Raw genomic sequence first — 19,953 nt, 5'->3', positions numbered from 1 at the left:
TGACACAACGTCAAGTTTCTTAGAGTATTGTTGCTAAACATATACCTGAAAGGTTCGTAGCAATATGCAAGTCTAAATAACATTCCAAGTCAACAATAAAGTCATCATACAGTCATGATTAACTGTGCGATAGAAACAGAAGATGATGAAACGTGAGCGGTGTTGAGCAAAGAGAGAAGAAACAGTAAGCGCCCCCCAGCCCTGCACACACCCGCAAAAGAGATAATGCCACATGCCCAGCGGAAAGAAGATAGGCCAGCCCAGTCTTTTCAGACTAAATGTTTTTCTTATTGTCCTTCTGGTCCTTGGTGATTCTACAACTACTACTTAAATGGTATTTCTTATTTTCCCAGAGTTGATTATTTTGCTTCTGCTTACCTTTCAATATGAAGGAGGATCAGGTTGTGCTGGAAGAACCAGGATTTCAAGATGAAGAGGTATGACTAGAATGTTGAAAGATACCTAGACATTCAGCCATTCCACAAAAATCAAGTTCCTTCTCTGTTAGCTACTGTTTTTAGAAACTGAAAGTAGAAATAAGACATAGTTATAGATAACAAATATGTAACAACTTGTTTGGCAAGGGGTGCTAAGCTTAGCCACTTAACAACTGATATGAAAGTATTTTAATAACTTAACAACTGGTATGGCCATACTGGTACCAACACACACTGGTAGGTACCTAATAGCAGCCTGGTCCTAGGAGAACGAGTTCAAGATCTGAAGAGGAAGAAGGTTGGGAAAACATTTAAAATAGGTCAAATGTTTCATTCCTTTGGTTAAAGATTTTAAAAATTTATGAAGGACATGACAAAGGTAATTGGCTTCCCAGCCCTTTCAGTGCAGATGCTTCTTCTAAGTATGCAGCAATGTGTTTGGGGGGTTTTTTGTTTGTTTGTTTTCTGGTTTTTTGTTTTTTGTTTTTTGAGACAGTCTTGCTCTGTCAGGTTAGGGTGCCGTGGCATCAGCCTAGCTCACAGCAACCTTAAACTCCTGGGCTCGATTGATCCTCCTGCCTCAGCCTCCCGAGTAGCTGAAACTACAGGTGCACTCCACCACGCCTGGATAATTTCTTCTATTTTTAGTAGAGACGAGGGTCTCACTCTTGCTCAGGCTAGTCTTCAACTCCTGAGCTCAAGCAATCCTGCTGCCTCGGCCTCCTAGAGTGCCAGGATTACAGGTGTGAGCCACCTCACCTGGCCTCACAGCAATGTGTTTGAAAAAACATTATTGATCCCACCCCAATTTGTCTAGAGAAGTGGAATTTGAGGCATTTGGCAGTGACTCATAGTATTGACTAAATCTCTAAAAGTTGTGAAATAGTTGGATATGAAGAATCAAAACTTCATTTTCTCTGTTCCACCTCCTTTAGGAATCTTTGTTTCAAGACATTGACCTGTTACAAAAACATGGAATTGTAAGTAGTTTTTCTATGCTATGTTAAATTGTTGAACTCAAGAGTTTCTCAGCATCAGCCTTATTGACATTTGAAGCTGGGTAATTCTTTGTTGCAAGGGGCTGTCCTATGCTTTGTAGGGTATTTAGCAACATCCCTGGCCTCTCCTCACTCTCTACATGCCAGTAGCACCCCTCAGCTGTGACAACCAAAAATGTTTCCAGGCATTGTCAAGTGTACCCAGGGGGCAAAATTGCCCCCTTCCCCCGTTGAGAACGACTTATCCAACTGGAGGTGTTTCAGGATCCCTCTGAATCCATCTCTCGTCTGTCGACATCTACAGCCTTTATTAACAGAAAATTTAGCTCTATATGTCAGGTGACTGGAGTAAGTGTTGTTGGCAGAAATCCAGACTGAGTAACAAACTAGATGGATTTCAACGGCAATCAGTTGATAGTAAAACTCCACCGGCATTATCTTTTAAAGGCCTCACATTTAATCTCTTTCAGTTGGTTTTAGAAAATAGAAGCAAGAGAAAAATCCTGGTCCTTTGGTGATGTAGTTATTTGCATTCTCCAAGGGCAGAGGAAAAAAAAATCTTAAAAAATTTTAAAAGAACATATTGGTGATGAACTTTTGTAGAAGGAAGGAGCTGAACTGAGGGGGTGAATGTGTGATAAATTTGTTAGCTTTTCCACCAACAGACTTTTCTTTTGAATTGGTTGTTTCATTGCCATGGTCTCACTAACATTCTTGGGAAATCAGGGCACAGTCAGAACATTTGGCAGCCTGCTGAGTATGTTCTACTCAGATATTTCCAGAACATTTGGCTACATGGTGGGTGGGTTCCACCTGGCTGCTTGTATAAAATTGGCATCATGGTGGAAGGAGATGGACACAAAAGCACATGACATAGTATGGGAGCCTTTCCGCCTGGCATTTGCTCAATCTGCTGTGCCCATTCTTTTATTCACAGAATGTGGCTGACATTAAGAAGCTGAAGTCAGTAGGAATCTGTACCATCAAAGGGATACAAATGACAACAAGAAGAGCCCTATGTAATGTCAAAGGACTCTCAGAAGCCAAAGTGGACAAGATTAAAGAGGCAGCCAACAAACTTATTGTAAGCAAAATCCATTCTTTGCTGTTTTAGCTTAGAATGGCCTTGTGAATCTCTGTAGCTTTTCTCATTATGAACTCTAGAAACAACTGTGGGCACTCTGAGTTCTTGTAGATCACAATATACTATACTCCCCATGTTAACCTTTTACCACTTCAGTTTCAAAGCAACAGCCATTAATTTCTGGAGGATTAAGGTAAGGATTAAGAGACCTGGAACACTAATGAAGGTAATTATTTTTACCCAAACTTTTCAGTTTCCCTTTATATTACTTTTTCCAGCTTTCTGTCTCTCTGCCTTCCCTCCTCCTTTTTTGTTTTTTACCTTCCTCCTTATTTTTGTCTCATCTCCTCAAATATCATATCCATGGCTCTTGCAAAGCACTTGGTACCAAAGAAGTTACTTTCTCCTAGTATAGGCCAATTAATAAGAGAGCATTGGGTTAGAAAAAGACAAACAGTGGTTGGTTCTACACATGTGCAGTTGAGATAGATATGACCAAGAATTAACCCATACCTTCTAGCTGGTCCTGCAGACTGTGAGGGGTCCATGCAGCTGCCAGGCTGCCAGGCAAATGCGTATGTGCCTTTGACCAAAGCTTTTGTGTAGAACTTTTGGGGACCACTAGACGTACCAGTTCTGGAAATAGCAATGTACTAGGTCTCCCTCTTCGTGGAAGAACAGTACTCTCCATTTCTCCTTTTTACGTGAGGGTCACGTTCCCAGCAAGTCTGAGAAGCTTTCTTCATGGACAGCTATTTGTTTTCTTTCTTCAGAGGCAGCGACGACAGGAGAGTGATGCAAGTAGCAATGTGATCCTGAACTGAACTTGGGGAGGACCCAAATGAACTACTCAACTCAATTGCTCTAGCTTCTGGATGCACTCAGGCGGTGTACCCACAAATCAATTCCATGACTGCCTTAGAGTGTCTAAGGAAGCCCTAGAGCAGTCCCAGGATTGAGGAAACTGCTACTTTATAGCTCCTAGACATTAGACTTCTTTTCTTTGGAAACTAAATCTCATTACCGAAGAAAAGAATCCCTCTCCTTCTGCAGCACCCACTACTGCACCTAGAGTCTTCTCCTTTCTTAACTAAAGCTGTTCATTTTTATTTTTATTTTTTTAGAGAAGGGGTCTCACTATGTTGCCCAGGATAGTCTCAGACTTCTGGCCTGAAACAATCCTCCCACCTCAACCTCCCATATTGCTGGGATTACAGGAATGAGGCCACTGCACTAGGCTGTTTTTTCTTAAAGAGAGAGAAAGAGATTGAAAGAGAGACAGAGAGAGGAGAGAGAAAAGAGAGAGAAAGAGAAGGAGAGAAAGAAAGGAAGTTAATTTTATAGTACAATGGTTCTAAACATTGGTATGTATCAGAATCACCTGGAGTGGCTAATAAAGAACACAGAGGCCAGACTCATTGAAGTAGGATAGGGCCTGAGCTTGCCCACCCACCTCCCCAAATTCTCCAAAGTTTGAGAACCACTGTCATAGTGTAAAACAAAGAGAGGAACACATTAGATGATATTAAGACCATTTTCCCAATGCTAATGCAGTTCCTCCACTGCATTAACTGTACTTCTTTAATCAGCAAATATGTAGTATATCTACCATGTGAAAAATATTGTTTCATGAATAATGAAAATAGAATTTCTGTGCTCTTTAAAACGTCTAGAGCTGGAAAAAATGATGCTATTGACTGAAATCAACTGAATGATTCAGTAAAATAATCCTTCTGATTTGTGCCATAAATATATCTCATTTAATCTTCACAGCTACCCTATGAAAGAGACACTATTATCCCTGTTTGACCCAAAAGAGGAAGTTGCAGTACTGCAAGATTAAGTAGTTTACCCCATATCATACAATTAATAAGTATTAGAGACATAATTTGAATTTATAAAGGGTGGCTCCAAAGTCTGTGTTCTTAACCATGATCTTGTAGTGCCTTCAAAGACAAATGAACCATAGCTTATATGAAATGATGACCTTGATAATAGAGTATATAGTTTTTAGCAGCATTTGAAATTAAAACCATCATTTTATAACGTTTGAACATTTCCTTTTATCTTTCTGTAGGAACCAGGATTCTTGACTGCATTTGAGTATAGTGAAAAGAGGAAAATGGTATTCCATATCACCACTGGGAGCCAGGAATTTGAGTGTGTATCTCACATTTTTTATAACCACTAACCACAATCTTTGGAATACCATGTTTCGTTTCCTCTATCTGGTTGTTATTTCTACTGTAAGTAGTAGAAGTAGCCTCTTCTTTTGAAGTAGGTTTGGTTTGTTGTGTTTTTCCCCCCACAAAATGCAAACTGAAGCAAATTCCAGACTGCCTGTAGGAACAAGATTAAATTTCTTACAAGAAATTCAAACCCCAAATCTAAGTAGTTTCTGAATCAACCTGTATTAATCTACAAACCATTTTTAAAAATCAGTTTAACCTTTCCTTTCCTTCTCCATTGATGAAGGAAATTTCATTTGATCTTTTGGTTTTATTCAAAAATCAGTTGTTAGATTAAATATTTTAGAAGAAATAATCCAGTCTTTGTCTTATCTTTGTCTTCAGCAGGAATAGTTTTAGCGTCCCTTTTTATTGACTATCTTATGACTCTTGACATATATCATCATCTTCTCAATGCAAGTTGACTAGAATGTGGGGTTTTCCCCCTACTTTACTAGAAGAATTAGTATTTTATAAGTTAAAACAGTGGTCAAGAGCAATTAGAACGAAAGCAGTATTTCCTCTAAGTATTCTTCAAAACCTTGTCCTCACAAGATACTCAAAGAAAAAAAGGATTTCATAGTCAAATATGCCTTTATTTGGATGTCTAATAGGTAGATCAGACTTCACAGGCCAAAACCAAACTTCTGATCTTTGTCCCAAATCTGCTTCTTGTAAAGGCTCCCTCATCTCAGATTTGTCCCTGTCCTAATCCTCAGACCTAAAACCTTGGTGTCATCCTTGGCACCTTTTTTTCTTCCCTCTGACATCCCAACTCTAATCCATTAACAAATCCTGTCTGCTCTATCTTCAAAATATATTTAGTCAGAACAAACCACCCAGTTTCCTCAACAAATAAATTACAAGGAAGAAAAAAAAGAGATGGAGTCAGGGAGAAAACCTATAGATCAAAAGAGACTTGGGACCCAGGAACACAGGCAAAGGGCCCGGAGGGAGGCCGGCAGCTCCACCCCAACCCTGGCCCCTTTAAAAAAAAAGAAGGAAAAATAAAATAAAAGAGACTTAAAAGACATATCACCTCATCACAATATGTGGATCCTGATCCAAACATATTACAAAAAATATGACATATGAGACAGTTGGAAAACTGAACATTTACTAGATATTTGATATTTTAGGTGTGATAATGGGGATGTGGTTATGTTAAAAAATGAGAGTCTTCATCTTTTAGAGATATATACTGAAATATTTAGGGTGAAATGACATGTTGTCTAGTATATGCTTAAAATAATATGGGAAGGGAGGGAAATGGTTGAAGGTTTGTATGAAAAAAGATTGACCCTGAGTTGATAGTTTATAATTGTTGAAGCTGAGTGATAGGTACATGATAGCAGCTCATTATACTGTTTTTGTCCACTTTTGTTTATGTTTAATATTTTCCATAATAAAAGGTTAATATATAATATATTAAATATCAGATACACTCCTGCATTAGGGCCTTTGCATGTAAGTGTTTCCTCTGCCTGGAATACTCTTTCCTCACATATCTACATGGCTTGCTGTCATCTCTGAGTTCTTCTCAACGAGGCCTTCTCTGATCTCTTTATCTGAAAATGTGAACTCTCCACTTCATTCTCTGTACTCCTTATCCTCTTTCTCAGTCATTTTTGATTGTTGAGACCGGGTCTCACTCTGTCACCCTGGCTAGAGTGCAGAGGCATGATCAGAGCTCATTGCAACCTCAAACTCCTGGGCTCAAGCAATCCTCCTACCTCAGCCTCCCAAGTAGCTGGGACTATAGGGGCCATGTCCAGCTAATTTTTTATTTTTTGTAGAGATGGGGTCTTGATATGTTGCCCAGGCTGGTCTTGAACTCCTGTCCTCAAGTGATCCTCCTACCTCAGCCTCCCAAAGTGCTGGGATTACAGGTGTGAGCCGCCACACCCAGCTTATCTCTCTATTTTTAAATCTCTATTTAAAAATACCACTTCTACACTTAATTCTACATTTTCCTGAGTTTTATAAAGGAAACAATTATGTTATCCCAAATAATTTGGGGTACCCTCCCAGGTAAATTTTGAGATTGCGAATCAATCAGAAATTTTGTCTGGGATTTTCCAGAGCTATAACTTTTCAGGGTGATTTTCTTTAAGATGAGGAGGGACAAGTAGAGCTCCCTTTAATAGTTGCTAGGCCTGTAGGATCTATAAGTGTATTCTCTCCAAATGGGATGATCTGCCAGTCCACAGCCTTTAGATTCAAGTTATGAAGGTCAGTATCTAGATTTTTCTTTTCGTCATTGAAATCTGCAGTCCTCACTAAATTTGTGAAAAATTTCCAAACTTGCTTCAATTTATATTTAAATTGCTCTCTTAAACTGAGTAAATCTAAATCTGTTAGATTATCCATATCTCTTAAGGCTTTGTCTGATCTGTGATCACATCCCGAAAGTCATGCTAATAGGAACTATGAACAAAGTTTTTAAAGTGCTCTTACCAGGTTTAGCACAGTTAATACAATACTTGTTGCATTTAATGAATGAATTAGATCATGACTTAAATTTAGGTCTTTTCATATCAAGAACATTAAATGCTCTACAACACTGGGTTACCCATTAAATGTATGCTGTTAAAATCTGACAGTTATTCTTTTAACTGCTAACATTACCTACAACATTTTGAACATTTTCTATTTTGATATATTTTCCATAAAATTTGGCTTATGTGAGATAAGCTGATCATGATAGCAATCAATGGATTCTCCTAATATGTTTTTCAGTATATTAAAAAATTGAAGGCACGGTGGCTCATGCCTGTAATCCTAGCACTCCGGGAAGCCGAGGTGGGAGGATCGCTTGAGGTCAGGAGTTCCAGACCAGCCTTAGCAAGAGTGAGACCACATCTTCACTAAAAATAGAAAAACTTAACCAGGCAACTAAAAATAGAAACAAAAAATCAGCCAGACATTGTGGCAGGTGCCTGTAGTCCCAACTACTCAGGAGGCTGAGGCAGGAGGATCACTTAAGCCCAGGAGTTTGAAGTTGCTGTGAGCTAGGCTGACGCCACATCACTCTAGCCCGGGCAACAGAGTGAGACTCTGTCTCAAAAAAATAAATAAAATAAAATAAAATAAATGCCTAAAAATTCAATTGACTTTTAGAAACATAGTCCCAGTACAATATGAAAAACCCAATTAATAACTAAGGCCATCTATTCTAATTCTAATTCAATTCTAAAGAATAGTGAAACATAAGGCCTTACTAACCCATTTACTATTGATACCCAGAAGTAAGAACAGCAGAGCTCATGTTGTTTTGCTGATCCATCTTCCCATACACAATGGAACCTCAGATCTGAATGGGTGGAGTGCCATTTGTTCAGCCAAGAATTTCTGTTCATGTTAGATAGATAGATAGATAGATAGGTTAGAGAGGTAGATATACTAACATCTATAGATATGAACACTTTATATCTAATACATATTAGGTTCATATCCATAGATGTGAATACATACCTATCTAATAAATATGAATACTTTCTCCTTTCTTAATATCCCTATTTCTGTTCCTGTTGCTAATGCTGTCTTTCTATTCACAGTAAGTTGCTAGGAGGTGGAATTGAAAGCATGGCAATCACAGAAGCTTTTGGAGGTAGGTAGAACCTTAATATTTTGTTATATGAAATGATATATAAATATATACACACATACATCTATATGTATATATGCATGTAATTAAATAAACAACCAATAGTGAATTATTTTGGAACTTACGATGAAATCTTAATTATTGTAACAGAATCATTCTGGACGGCAATGACAATGTATACCAACATTAACAGATGGGTCTTATTGGCACTTTTCATCCTTTTATTCATGATTCCTATAGAAGAGAATAGAATTTTTTTCTCCTATTCTTTTAAAAAGTAATTGAATAACAAGGCTGATTTTAGTTCTAGGCAACAAATGTTCTGTGAACATAGAGATTAGATTCTCTTTTCCCTGACAATATCCTGTATTTTTTTTAAACAATTCATGCATAGCTATAGTATGTACTGCATCTGACAATTCCAATATTTGCAGTCGTTGGGGAACTAGATCGGTTTTTTTGTTGTTGTTGTTGTTGTTGTTGTTGCTGTTGTTTTCTGTTGACTTGGGGAACTAAATCTGATTTTCATTATTTTGGTTGACTCAGTCTTAGTGGCTTACCTTCTTGTGTATTTATTGATATTTGTGGGCTTATTGCTTGGTTTTAATCTATGAGCAATGGACCTAAATTGGTAAGTAGAAAAGTTTTCCTCCAGAGAGAATTTGCTTCTGCTGGTAGCTAGTAGATGCCACCAATTTGAGACTACTTCACTTCCCCCTTGAGGACCTCAGTTCAGGGGGGGAGCCCCAGGTTCTCTTTTCTGAGGTGGGGCCTTAAATTTTCATTTATATGACTATTCTTAAGGAAAACTTGTTTTAGATTAATTTTTATCTAAAAATCAGTTCTATGGAAAAAATACATTAAAATTTTTTCTTACTGTTGGTATTCATACATGTATAATCCATTTGTGACATATAAGGTACTTTATGAGTGAGATTTTTTTTTAGAATGCAAATTTTTATTTAAAAAAATTTTATTCAAAAAAATTTACAGTCCCCTTTTATTGATAATATAACTGAGATACTTATTTTATATATTTAAATTATCTTAAAATTTAATAACAATAGTTAGCTATATGAAAATATACAAAATAGTTTTGAGAACACATGTATTTCTACCTGCAGTTATACTTATAGATAATAGAAAGATACATATTTATTTTTATAATAAAGACTTTCAAAATGAAACCAGCTCATCAAATTTTTACTGAGATATGACAAGAAACCTTTTTTGCAAAAAAAAAAAAATTGAAGCAAAAATAACTCAGTTTTCTAATGTCCTAAAAATCACATCAATTCTACAAATTACTATTTCTGAAGATAGAACTTTAATCATCTCCTCCCATTTCTGTCATGCTTATTATAAAACACAAAACTGCTCTAAACACAATAAATGGAATTCTTACATTTCATCATTTTCTTAATATAGATAACAACTCAAATAATATTTTATATTTCTACTTGCTTATATTGTACTTAAATTATTTTACAGAAAAACTAGTTGATGTATTATGACATAATATCTCAGAAACATTCTTTGATATTCACAGCTACATTAATGGATATTTCATAGTCCACTTAAATAAACTTTATAATATAAACAAAATCATCTAACAAGAACAAATCTATAGTGTTAGTTTGTTTTTGAGAGCAAAAATATTTAGTATTTATTATTACTGCCTTTGGGAAATACATTGACTTTCAAAAACACTTGGAAATCACATATAGTACCTGGTAATAACATATGAGCAAAACTTGATCCATCCTTCTTTCCTTCATTTATTTTAGAGATGGGGGTCTCTCTGTGTTGCCCAGGCTGGCCTCAAACTCCTGGGTTCAAGAGATCCTCCTGCCTCAGCCTCCCGTGTAGCTGAGACTACAGGCACTTTCCATTGCATCCAGCCTCTTCATTTATCTTTGAGTCTCTATATGGCTACTGTTTAAATGCAACATTAATTTTATTTAAAAAATAAAGGAAAATGTGTCCTTTTATGTAGTAGAGCAGAATTATAAGAGAGATAATAATACTTCAATGCTGGCTATTTTATGTACCTCAAAAATTCAGTTCTCATTGTCCTGCTGCAATATAACTAAGCCTGCTTATTTTAATAATAATAAACAATGTTAGAGTCTTTTAAAAATCATGATTACAACTAAAAACTTGGAGCAGCATGATAAAGCTAATGGCAACCTCTTAAACTCAGTTTTGAAGTTAGTTCCCCTTCCAAATAAAACTTTAAAATGATTTCAGATAACTTAATTGTTTAACAAGCATCAGCTTAGGAATATTTTTTTCAGTGTTCTAAGGTATAATGTTTGGCATCAAAAAGTATGGTGAGCATTTTTGATTTGTGAGTAAAAAAAGAAAAAAATCAAGTACTAAAATACCAGTGGTTCCCATCACAGGGTAAATATCCCACTTCAAGTAATGTTCACCCCACAATTAAATTAACATTTTATTTCTCCCTCTCAGAGTTTATTAAGGAAGACAAACCACGATGTTTTTTTTTAGTTGAGGTGAAAAAACTGCTTCATAATTTCATACGTTGTAAAAGCCACTGCTTGAGAGGAGATACAGAGAATGTGATTAAGAGATAAACCACGATATAATCCTTTTCGAATTCCATGATGTCCATAGATATACTTCATAGTATCCTGCATGGTAAGGTATTTTCAAATTCTGATGTAGAAGTTCCTAATTGCATTTGCTGATGAGTTACATCAAATGGATAGGATATTGTCTGTGCTATTGCTCCAGCAACACCATCACAAAGTAAGTTTATGTGAGTTTTCAAAACTAAGACATTAGTGTTATCTGATGAAGGTCTGCCAAGAAAGGTAGGAGCATGGGACCGGCCCAACACTCTTTAACATACCAAAAGTAAAAAATGAAACACCTGCATATGGAGCCATTCCTAATATAGTAGGCATCTGGCCTCTGTAAAATCCAAAGAAAACACCTTCCTTTGCATAAATTGTTTTGAATGCACAAATAATTCCTGTATAGGTGTGTTCCCATTTCACCTGGAATGCTAGGCTTACTCTAACCATGTCAAGAGGGTAAGTACAGATAACTGCTGTCATACCTGCCATGGATCCAGCCGTTAATCTGTGCACATGACCCAAAACTCCCAGCTTTGTAGTAATTAATGTTTTATAATGTTCAAATGCCATAAACTGGATTGCACCATAGGGAAAGATTCAAATCATCATTGCACTATTTTCTTTATACAATCCAAAGTATCCTTCCTTTGGGGAAACAGCATGCAATGCAGAAAATACTCCTAAATGCTTTTAATAGTGATTGTGAGCTTGTAATAAAAACTTCACTCCATCCAGTGGGGCAACTGTAGTTTTGGCACAGCATCTGGCAGTACCTCTTCTGGAGCCTTCACTTCTTCATCCATAAATTGATACAACCACCACCGAGGTCCAGAGCCAAATAACATTTTTATGAAAGTTAACTTTTGCTCACCACGCTGGTCTTCCAAGTGAGATTTGACAGTTGGAAAAGAAAACAGTAACATTCTGAGGCCATGTTTTATTCTTTGTGAAAATATCTAAAAACTAACTATGCATGTTTTTTATTATCTTTTCTCTATTTCACAGAATTTCGTACTGGAAAAACCCAGCTCTCTCATACCCTCTGTGGTAAGGATACATAATAATGATAATAATAACAACAACAATAATAATCATAGCTATTACTTACTAAACATCTACTATGTGCCTGGTACTTTAAATAATCTTGTAATCTGAACATACTTTAAAGAAAACTAAAATTTACGGAGATGAAGTAAACTGTGCATGGTTACATAGCTGGTCTTTGAATGTGTGAAGCTTGAGGTCATACTGTATGTGCTGTACTGTGAACACCTGAATGGAAATAGGGAGAAGGTAAATAGGTATATGAGCATGTTGGTGAGGAGAGGAGCCCACTGTCTCAATTTTTCCCAATCCATATTTTCTATATCTTTTTTACAAAAATGACACAAAATCTGTTGAGGCCTAAAATACTTCACTTTCCATGGGATAAAGTTGGCCCTAAGAGAGACTTAAGAATAATTTTTTGGCCAGGCACGGTGGCTCATGCCTGTAATCCTAGGATTCTGGGAGGCCAAGGTGGGAGGATCACTTGAGCTCAGGAGTTCAAGACAAGCCTAAGGAAGAACAAGACCCCATCTCTACCAAAAAACAGAAAAAATTAGCTGGGTGTGGGTGGTGTGCACCTGTAGTTCCAGCTACTAAGTAAGCTGAGGCAGGAGGATCTCTTGAGCCCAGGAGTTTGAGGTTGCAGTGAGCTATGATGATGTCGCTGCACTCTACCCAAGGCAACAGAGTGAGACTCTGTCTCAAAAATAAAATAAAATAAAAAATAAATTTTTAAACAAAATAATCAAAGATATCTCCTTTTTCATAAAGACACTACTGTTCATTTTTTTGACCAAAGTAGGAGCTTGGCAAAATAATTCTCAGAAGGGAGTTCTGGAATCAAAGTGCCTGATTCCAGTCTTGGCTCTACCATCAATAGCTGTGTGACCTTGGGCAAGTTGCTTCATTTCTCTAATTTTCCCCATCAATAATAGAGGCTGGGCATGGTGGCTTATGCCTGTAATCCTAGCACTTTGGGAGGCTGAGGTGGGAGGATGGCTTCAGCCCAGGAGTTTGAGACCAGCCTGGACAACATAGCGAGACCCTGTCTCTACAAAAAAAATAGAAAAATTAGCCAGGCATGGTGGCTTGTTCCTGTAGTCCCAGCTACTCAGGAGGCTTGAAGCACGAGGCTCACTTGAGCCTGGGAATTTGAGGTTGCTGTGAGCTATGATGATAACATGGCATTCTAGCCCAGGCAACAGAATGAGACCCTGTCTCAAAATAAAATAAAAATAAAAATAAAGTAAATGAAATAGAAATAATGATAGTGCCAAGTCTTAGGATTGTTTTGAGAAATAAAGGAAATAACGCATGTACTTGGTACAAAGTAGCTCCTTGGTACTACTATTACATAAAAAGTAAACACATTTAAAAATTTTGACATGTATTAATTGAAAGATAACATAAATAAGTTATATAGCATAAATTGTATTTGTGATTATTTCTTACAGAAAGAAAGGAATATTTAAATTCTACTTCCATTCCTTGGGAGAACTTTCATGAATATCTCCCCTCATGAGAGATATTGAAATTCTTTGTTGAATTACTACTATGCTGGCAGAATACTTATAATTTCACTTCTGGTTAGGTAATGTGAAAATATAAGATACTGTTTAGAAACTGAAGGGTCCTGACTCTTTAGTTTGCTAAATTTACTAAAGAGTTGCAACCAGCATAAATCCCATGTTTATATTCATTTGTACAAAGTTTATTCACTCCTATTAATATTAATTTTTTAATTGCTTCCTAGTGACAGCTCAACTTCCAGGAACTGGTGGCTACACAGGAGGAAAGATTATCTTCATTGATACAGAAAATACCTTGTAACCTTTTTATTTAAGCAAATTGCTAACATAATAGTATGATATAGTAATGTTACTACAAAAGACAGTTTATTTGATATAACTATTTTTGTTATCATCCCACAAATGAGCAATAATGAGAAAAGCCAAGGGGAAAACAATTACTGGTCAAGTTCTCAAATCACTTTTTATTTAATAAGGTTTTACTTTTCCAGGGGAGTTGATATAAAACTGACAATACAAATACATGAGAGGAAATTATTAATATATCTTATTCATTTTTAATCCTCTTCTCCAAAGATTTTCCTTAATAGAAAGAAGATTATCAACTCACTCAAAGTCATGGTCTGAAATAAAGGGAAAGATGTGAAGAGTGCAAAAACACAAAATGAAAAAGGACAGAACCTGCTTGGGTAACAAAGAATTGCAGTTTAATTAAGTGTAAGGTATTCCAGAATACAAGGCTAGAAAGGTGACTGGGGTCTTAGACATGAAGGCCTTTGAAACCAGGTGACGGGTGTAAACTGGGTACATTAGCAGTATTGTAGGCAAGTAATGAGAACTAGATATGGGTTGGAAGCAGTAGGAGTAAAAAGTAAAGGACAAGAAATATCAGAGAGGAAAATTTATATGACTTAATAACTGTATTTGGTAGACAAGGAAGGAGGTTTGAAAAACCACTGGCAGGTTTTCTGTCTAGATTCTGGGAAAATAATGATGCTAATGATACAATTGGGAAGATCATGTTTCAGAGAAAAAGTGATGTTTCATTTTAATGTGTTGAATATGAGCTATAGGAGGATATCCAGATGGAAATGTTGGAAATGTTAGATTCAGCTTGAGAAAGGGGAAGGGCCAGAGATATGAATGAATTAACCAAAGGGGAAAGAGAATTTACAGAGTGCAAAGAGAGAACTGAGAACCTAACTTTGGGGTGTGCCCATATTTAGGAAGAGGACCAAAATGAGGAACCCACAGAGACAGAGGAAGTAGAAGGAAATCTGGTTATAAAGGCCAAACAAAAGGAAAGTTTTAAAAAGAAAAGAGGAGGCAGCAATGTTCCAAGCAGAGAGAGGGGTGGGGGTTTCATGGATGAAAACTGAGAAAGATCACTGAAGTTCAAAATTAGGAGTTCAAGGGAACATTTGCAGTAGGGTGAGGTAATGGAAGCCTTTTGCAAACATAGAGTAAGGGAGTGAGGCAGTATGTAATTGGCCAGTGAATGAAAGAAGAGATACAATAGTTTGATGAGGTATTGGGTTCAGAGGAAATTTATTATTTTTTTAGAGACAAGGTTTACACTATGTTGCCCAGGTTGGTCTCAAACTCCTGGCCTCAGCTTTCCAAGGCACTGGGATTACAAGTGTGAGCCACTGTGCCCAGCTGGAAACTCTTTTTGGTAATAAGGAAGATCTGCACAAATTTGTAAAGCCATTGACAATGAAGCCCCAGCCTCTCCAAGCTCATTACTCAGTGTTGTCACTATTAGAGGCAAAGAAATGAGTCTGCTCTAGTCCAATCCCATTGCCTATGAACGTGCTTTGTTATTTAATTTGAAAACACTGTACATCAGCAATTATTTAGATTTTACTATGAAGATTTTTTTCTTTGTTCATTATGGTTTCTTTCATCCCAAACTTTATTTCCCATATTTTTTGTTTTGCTGGTGTACCTACTTAAGTACTTCTTTCAGAAAAGTAATCCAGGTGATAAACTTTGAGCCCTGATATGTCTGAAAATGCCTTTATTTTGCTGTCACTGTTGATTGTTAATTTTACTAGTCATAGAGAAATTTGCATGGTATATTTCTATCCTATTGGTTATTTGCTCTCTCTGTCCCCATCTCACAGTCTTTCTGAATCATACAAATCCTTTAAGGCTCACATTTCAAGGCCTGCTTTTTCTAATCTTCTCTAATTACCCAATTTAGAACACCTTGTCCTCCTTGATCTATGATAGAATTTAATATCTAAAATAATTTCGAAGAAGAAAAATAACCAGAGAACAGTTTGCAGAAGTCTTTATTAGGAAATGCCTGACATGAGATGGTGAAGGAGCCTTCTAACTTGGGAAAGAAGGGTAGAACGCTGAATAGTTCTTTAGCAAAGGGGCTCAGCTGGAGTTCAGCTAGTTTCAGAAATAGTTGATTAAGGATGATTCTCAGAGAGGAAAGAATTGTTCTTACAGATTAGCAGCCACTGTTAGGGCAATTTGGATTTTATCAAGAACCATAGCGAAGAATAGTTAGGAGCTAAGTTATATGCAAAAGGTAGTGAGGAAAAACAGCTGGGTGGGGAGGGGGCACTGCAGCAAGGGCCACCTTGGAATATTCTCATTCTTTCCATGTCTCTCACACTTACACTACTATCTCTGGATATTTTTCTTTTTACGTGTTTATATTTTGTCTACTTAATTATGTTTTAAACTTTCCTAGAGCATAGATTATGACTCCTTAGATCCTCCATAATTCATTGCCTTGGTAATTGGATAATATGGTAATCAATTCCATATGGTAATGAGTTAAAAAATATTTATAGATTGATTTGGACTTCCCTTCAGCCTAGTTTTTACACTCCTGGTCACATAGTGTCTGGAATCTGTAGAAACTGATATGGTGAAAAACATTTTTATTGCCCCTTCCAATTCTCTGTCTTCTTTGACTTGTCTACCGAAAACATCTACTGTGTATACCCAATAGCAATGGAAGATTTTAGTGGCTGTCACTGAAGCTCTAAAGACAAGAACATACATAATGCATTAGGATATAGATGGCTGGGAAATCCTAATGATAGTTCAATCCAACATTTATTGAATCATTGCAAGTATCACAAATAAGATTATCAATGGTCCTTGCTTTACAGTTACTTATAGTATAATCAGTGTTATGTAAACAGTATAAACAAAGTGAAATGGGACTACAAACATGCATTCTATTTTACTTCATTTTACATCAGACATAGTGTTGGGATCTAAAAAAAATTATTACTCCTTTATAGTTTATAAATATAAGTAGGATCTTCCAGAATACCTTTGTAGATATCCTGAATTTGCCTCCCTATGAATTTACTAATTTTAGAAAGCTAACAAATCCTTTAGAAGAAGGTGGATTTTAAACCCTATGTGAACCAAAAACCCTTGGATCCTTGAAGTTACTTTTTGACCCTTTGGTTCATGTAGTCAAATTTATCATTTGTTAGCACTATCTGATTAATGGTATAGTAAACTTGTTCACATTGAACAGATTAGTATGAAGAGAGCAAATTAATTCACTTTGAAGTGACTGAATTATAATTCAGTGATATTATCTTTCTATAATAGATCTATTTTTATAGAACTGAGAACAAAGGAGGCTCAAAAACTTTAGTTTTTAGTTTTTCTCTTGTAACTGATTTGCTACATAATCCCAACTCATTTGCCTAATCTCTGTCAGTGTCCTCAGTTGTAAAATGTAATATAAGCCATAATAACTAGCTTCCAAGTTTGTTGTGAAGATTTAATAATTTAATTTTTAAATTCATTACTGCGTCACCATTACTATGATCATTATCACTACCTAAACTGAAGCACTTCTGAAAAATAAAATCTGGTATAGACTTTAAGTGACTACTAGCATCCTCCTGAATACCTTTGCAGGTACATTGTTTTGCCTCTGTGTTAATTTACTTACTTAAGATATTATGTTTTGTACTTATTGTCTAAACTTTTTATGAAATTGATTTATTGAATCCTTAATCTTAATACTCCAGCCGTCCAGATCGCCTTCGGGACATTGCTGATCGTTTCAATGTAGACCATGATGCAGTACTGGACAATGTACTTTATGCACGTGCATATACTAGTAAGAGCCCCATGCAGTGGGATGCTTGGGTTATGTACGGTTTGCAGCAGTGATTTACTATTTGAGTGATACAATATTTTGACACTGTCCTTTTCTCTTTTTATTTTACTTTTCTCCAGATTAATTTCGTCAGTCCATAAATTTTATCATCTATTAAGTCCTTTTTTTTTTTTTACTCTTTTTTTTTGAGACAGAGTCTCGCTTTGTTGCCCCAGCTAGAGTGAGTGCTGTGGCATCAGCCTAGCTCACAGCAACCTCAAACTCCTGGGCTTAAGCGATCCTACCGCCTCAGCCTCCCGAGTAGCTGGGACTACAGGCATGCGCCACCATGCCCGGCTAATTTTTTCTATATATATTTTAGTTGGCCAGATAATTTCTTTCTATTTTTAGTAGAGACGGGGTCTCGCTCTTGCTCAGGCTGGTCTCGAACTCCTGACCTTGAGCGATCCACCCGCCTCGGCCTCCCAGAGTGCTAGGATTATAGGCGTGAGCCACCGCACCCGGCCATATCATCTATTAAGTCCTTAGATATTAAAATACCTTCAAATTATTTCTTATTCTTTGTCTTTGAAATTTAGAGTAACATTCTTTTTGGTAATGTAGCATTTGACATGTATGATAAGGTAGAATATGCAATCATATTTAATAAAGTCATAAATAATTAAGAGTATCCTTCAAGGAAGGACTCTCTTTTGCCTGGCTCCCAAGGACATGAATGATTTTAGCCTCTGCTTCTTCTAACTTTTATAACATTTTCTCACTGCATTTCCCACCAGGTGAACATCAGATGGAGCTACTTGATTATGTAGCAGCAAAATTCCATGAAGAAGCTGGCATTTTCAAGCTATTGGTACAAGCTTTTAAATATTGCTCACTCACAGACCTATTTAGCATATTATTTTTCCTCTATTGATCCCTATTCAAATTAACTTATTCCTTCCATTTCAAAAATGCGTATTTATTTTTACATTAATCCTGTGCAGATCATTGATTCAATAATGGCACTTTTTCGAGTGGATTTCAGTGGTCGTGGGGAGTTGGCTGAACGGCAGCAAAAATTGGCCCAGATGTTGTCACGACTCCAAAAAATCTCAGAAGGTATATCTTTAAAATAAAATGGAACTATCAGAATGGCATCTGTGACTATGTTTGCTGAGTATGCTTTGTAGAGAGGCTAAGAATAATGTCAGGAATCAGTACTTTTTTTTTTTTTTTTTTTTGAGACAGAGTCTCACTCTGTTGCCCAGGCTAGAGTGAGTGCCGTGGCGTCAGCCTAGCTCACAGCAACCTCAAACTCCTGAGCTCAAGCGATCCTCCTGTCTCAGCCTCCCGAGTAGCTGGGACTACAGGCATGCACCACCATGCCCGGCTAATTTTTTCTATATATATTTTTTAGCTGTCCATATAATTTCTTTCTATTTTTAGTAGAGATGGGGTCTCGCTCTTGCTCAGGCTGGTCTCGAACTCCTGAGCTCAAACGATCCGCCCACCTCGGCCTCCCAGAGTGCTAGGATTACAGGTGTGAGCCACCGCGCCCGGCCAGGAATCAGTACTTTTTAAAAAAATAAAATTACCTTTATGAGAATACAGCTGTTTTTTTAAACCATAAATAAGGATTCTAGCAGAAACAACAACAATAATAATAGCTTTAAATAAATTAATTTCTGTTATCAATGAAAAAATAGGAATATGATCTTGTTTATAAAATAAATTCATGGTATAATATTTCTAAACTCTGAAATCTAAAGAATTAACTTTTTATATTTATGTTGCCCTTCTCATGGTTTCTTAATTTTATTTCTTGATGCAGAATATAATGTAGCTGTTTTTGTGACCAATCAAATGACTGCTGATCCAGGAGCAACTATGACGTAAGCCTCAATATTCTGCTTTTGTATTTTTCAGAGGTTAATATCAAGAGGGTTTGAATGTAGAATAATCTTTATGTGGGCACAAAAGTATCACAAATCACAGTATCACAGTGCAATAAAAAAAAAGAGAGGCCTATAAGAGAAGTCTCCTGTATGCAGAATTTGTTGACATGACATGTCTGTTGGTTCTGAAAGTTGGCAGTGCATACAAAGGCATGGAGAGCTAAAGTAGGATACTAAAAACAGAAAATTCAAAGAAAGATTTGTTGCCACCATCAAAAATTTTGAGCAACAAATGTCTGAATAAGCAATCACAATAACCCTGAATTTATGATAATGCTTTTCTTTTTTTTTTTTTTTTTTAAGAAAGAGTCTTGGCCGGGTGCAGTGGCTCACGCCTGTAATCCTAGCACTCTGGGAGGCCGAGGCAGGCGG

General features: G+C 36.6%; 1 protein-coding gene and 1 pseudogene across 2 annotated transcripts in view; one reads left to right on the top strand and one right to left on the bottom strand.

Annotated features, from left to right (window-relative positions):
- Positions 1 to 386: 386 nt before the first annotated feature.
- The window catches only part of DMC1 (DNA meiotic recombinase 1), a 35,316-nt gene continuing 15,749 nt past the window's right edge, over positions 387 to 19,953 (top strand). Inside the window, exons 1-11 of one of the 2 annotated variants that reach the window (XM_069490962.1) lie at positions 387 to 437; positions 1,373 to 1,417; positions 2,373 to 2,519; positions 4,597 to 4,679; positions 8,305 to 8,357; positions 11,963 to 12,004; positions 13,758 to 13,830; positions 17,556 to 17,647; positions 18,424 to 18,497; positions 18,631 to 18,745; positions 19,458 to 19,518. In XM_069490962.1, coding sequence (XP_069347063.1) covers positions 387 to 437; positions 1,373 to 1,417; positions 2,373 to 2,519; positions 4,597 to 4,679; positions 8,305 to 8,357; positions 11,963 to 12,004; positions 13,758 to 13,830; positions 17,556 to 17,647; positions 18,424 to 18,497; positions 18,631 to 18,745; positions 19,458 to 19,518 — 836 coding nt within the window. The remainder of the gene's footprint in view (positions 438 to 1,372; positions 1,418 to 2,372; positions 2,520 to 4,596; positions 4,680 to 8,304; positions 8,358 to 11,962; positions 12,005 to 13,757; positions 13,831 to 17,555; positions 17,648 to 18,423; positions 18,498 to 18,630; positions 18,746 to 19,457; positions 19,519 to 19,953) is intronic. The other variant, XM_069490963.1, reaches the window with a different exon arrangement.
- On the bottom strand, positions 10,862 to 11,713 carry LOC138397229 (solute carrier family 25 member 16 pseudogene; annotated as a pseudogene).

The sequence above is a fragment of the Eulemur rufifrons genome, chromosome 16 (genome assembly GCF_041146395.1).
Source record: "Eulemur rufifrons isolate Redbay chromosome 16, OSU_ERuf_1, whole genome shotgun sequence".
Taxonomy (NCBI): Eukaryota; Metazoa; Chordata; class Mammalia; order Primates; family Lemuridae; genus Eulemur; species Eulemur rufifrons.
This window is presented reverse-complemented; position numbering and strand designations above follow the sequence as displayed.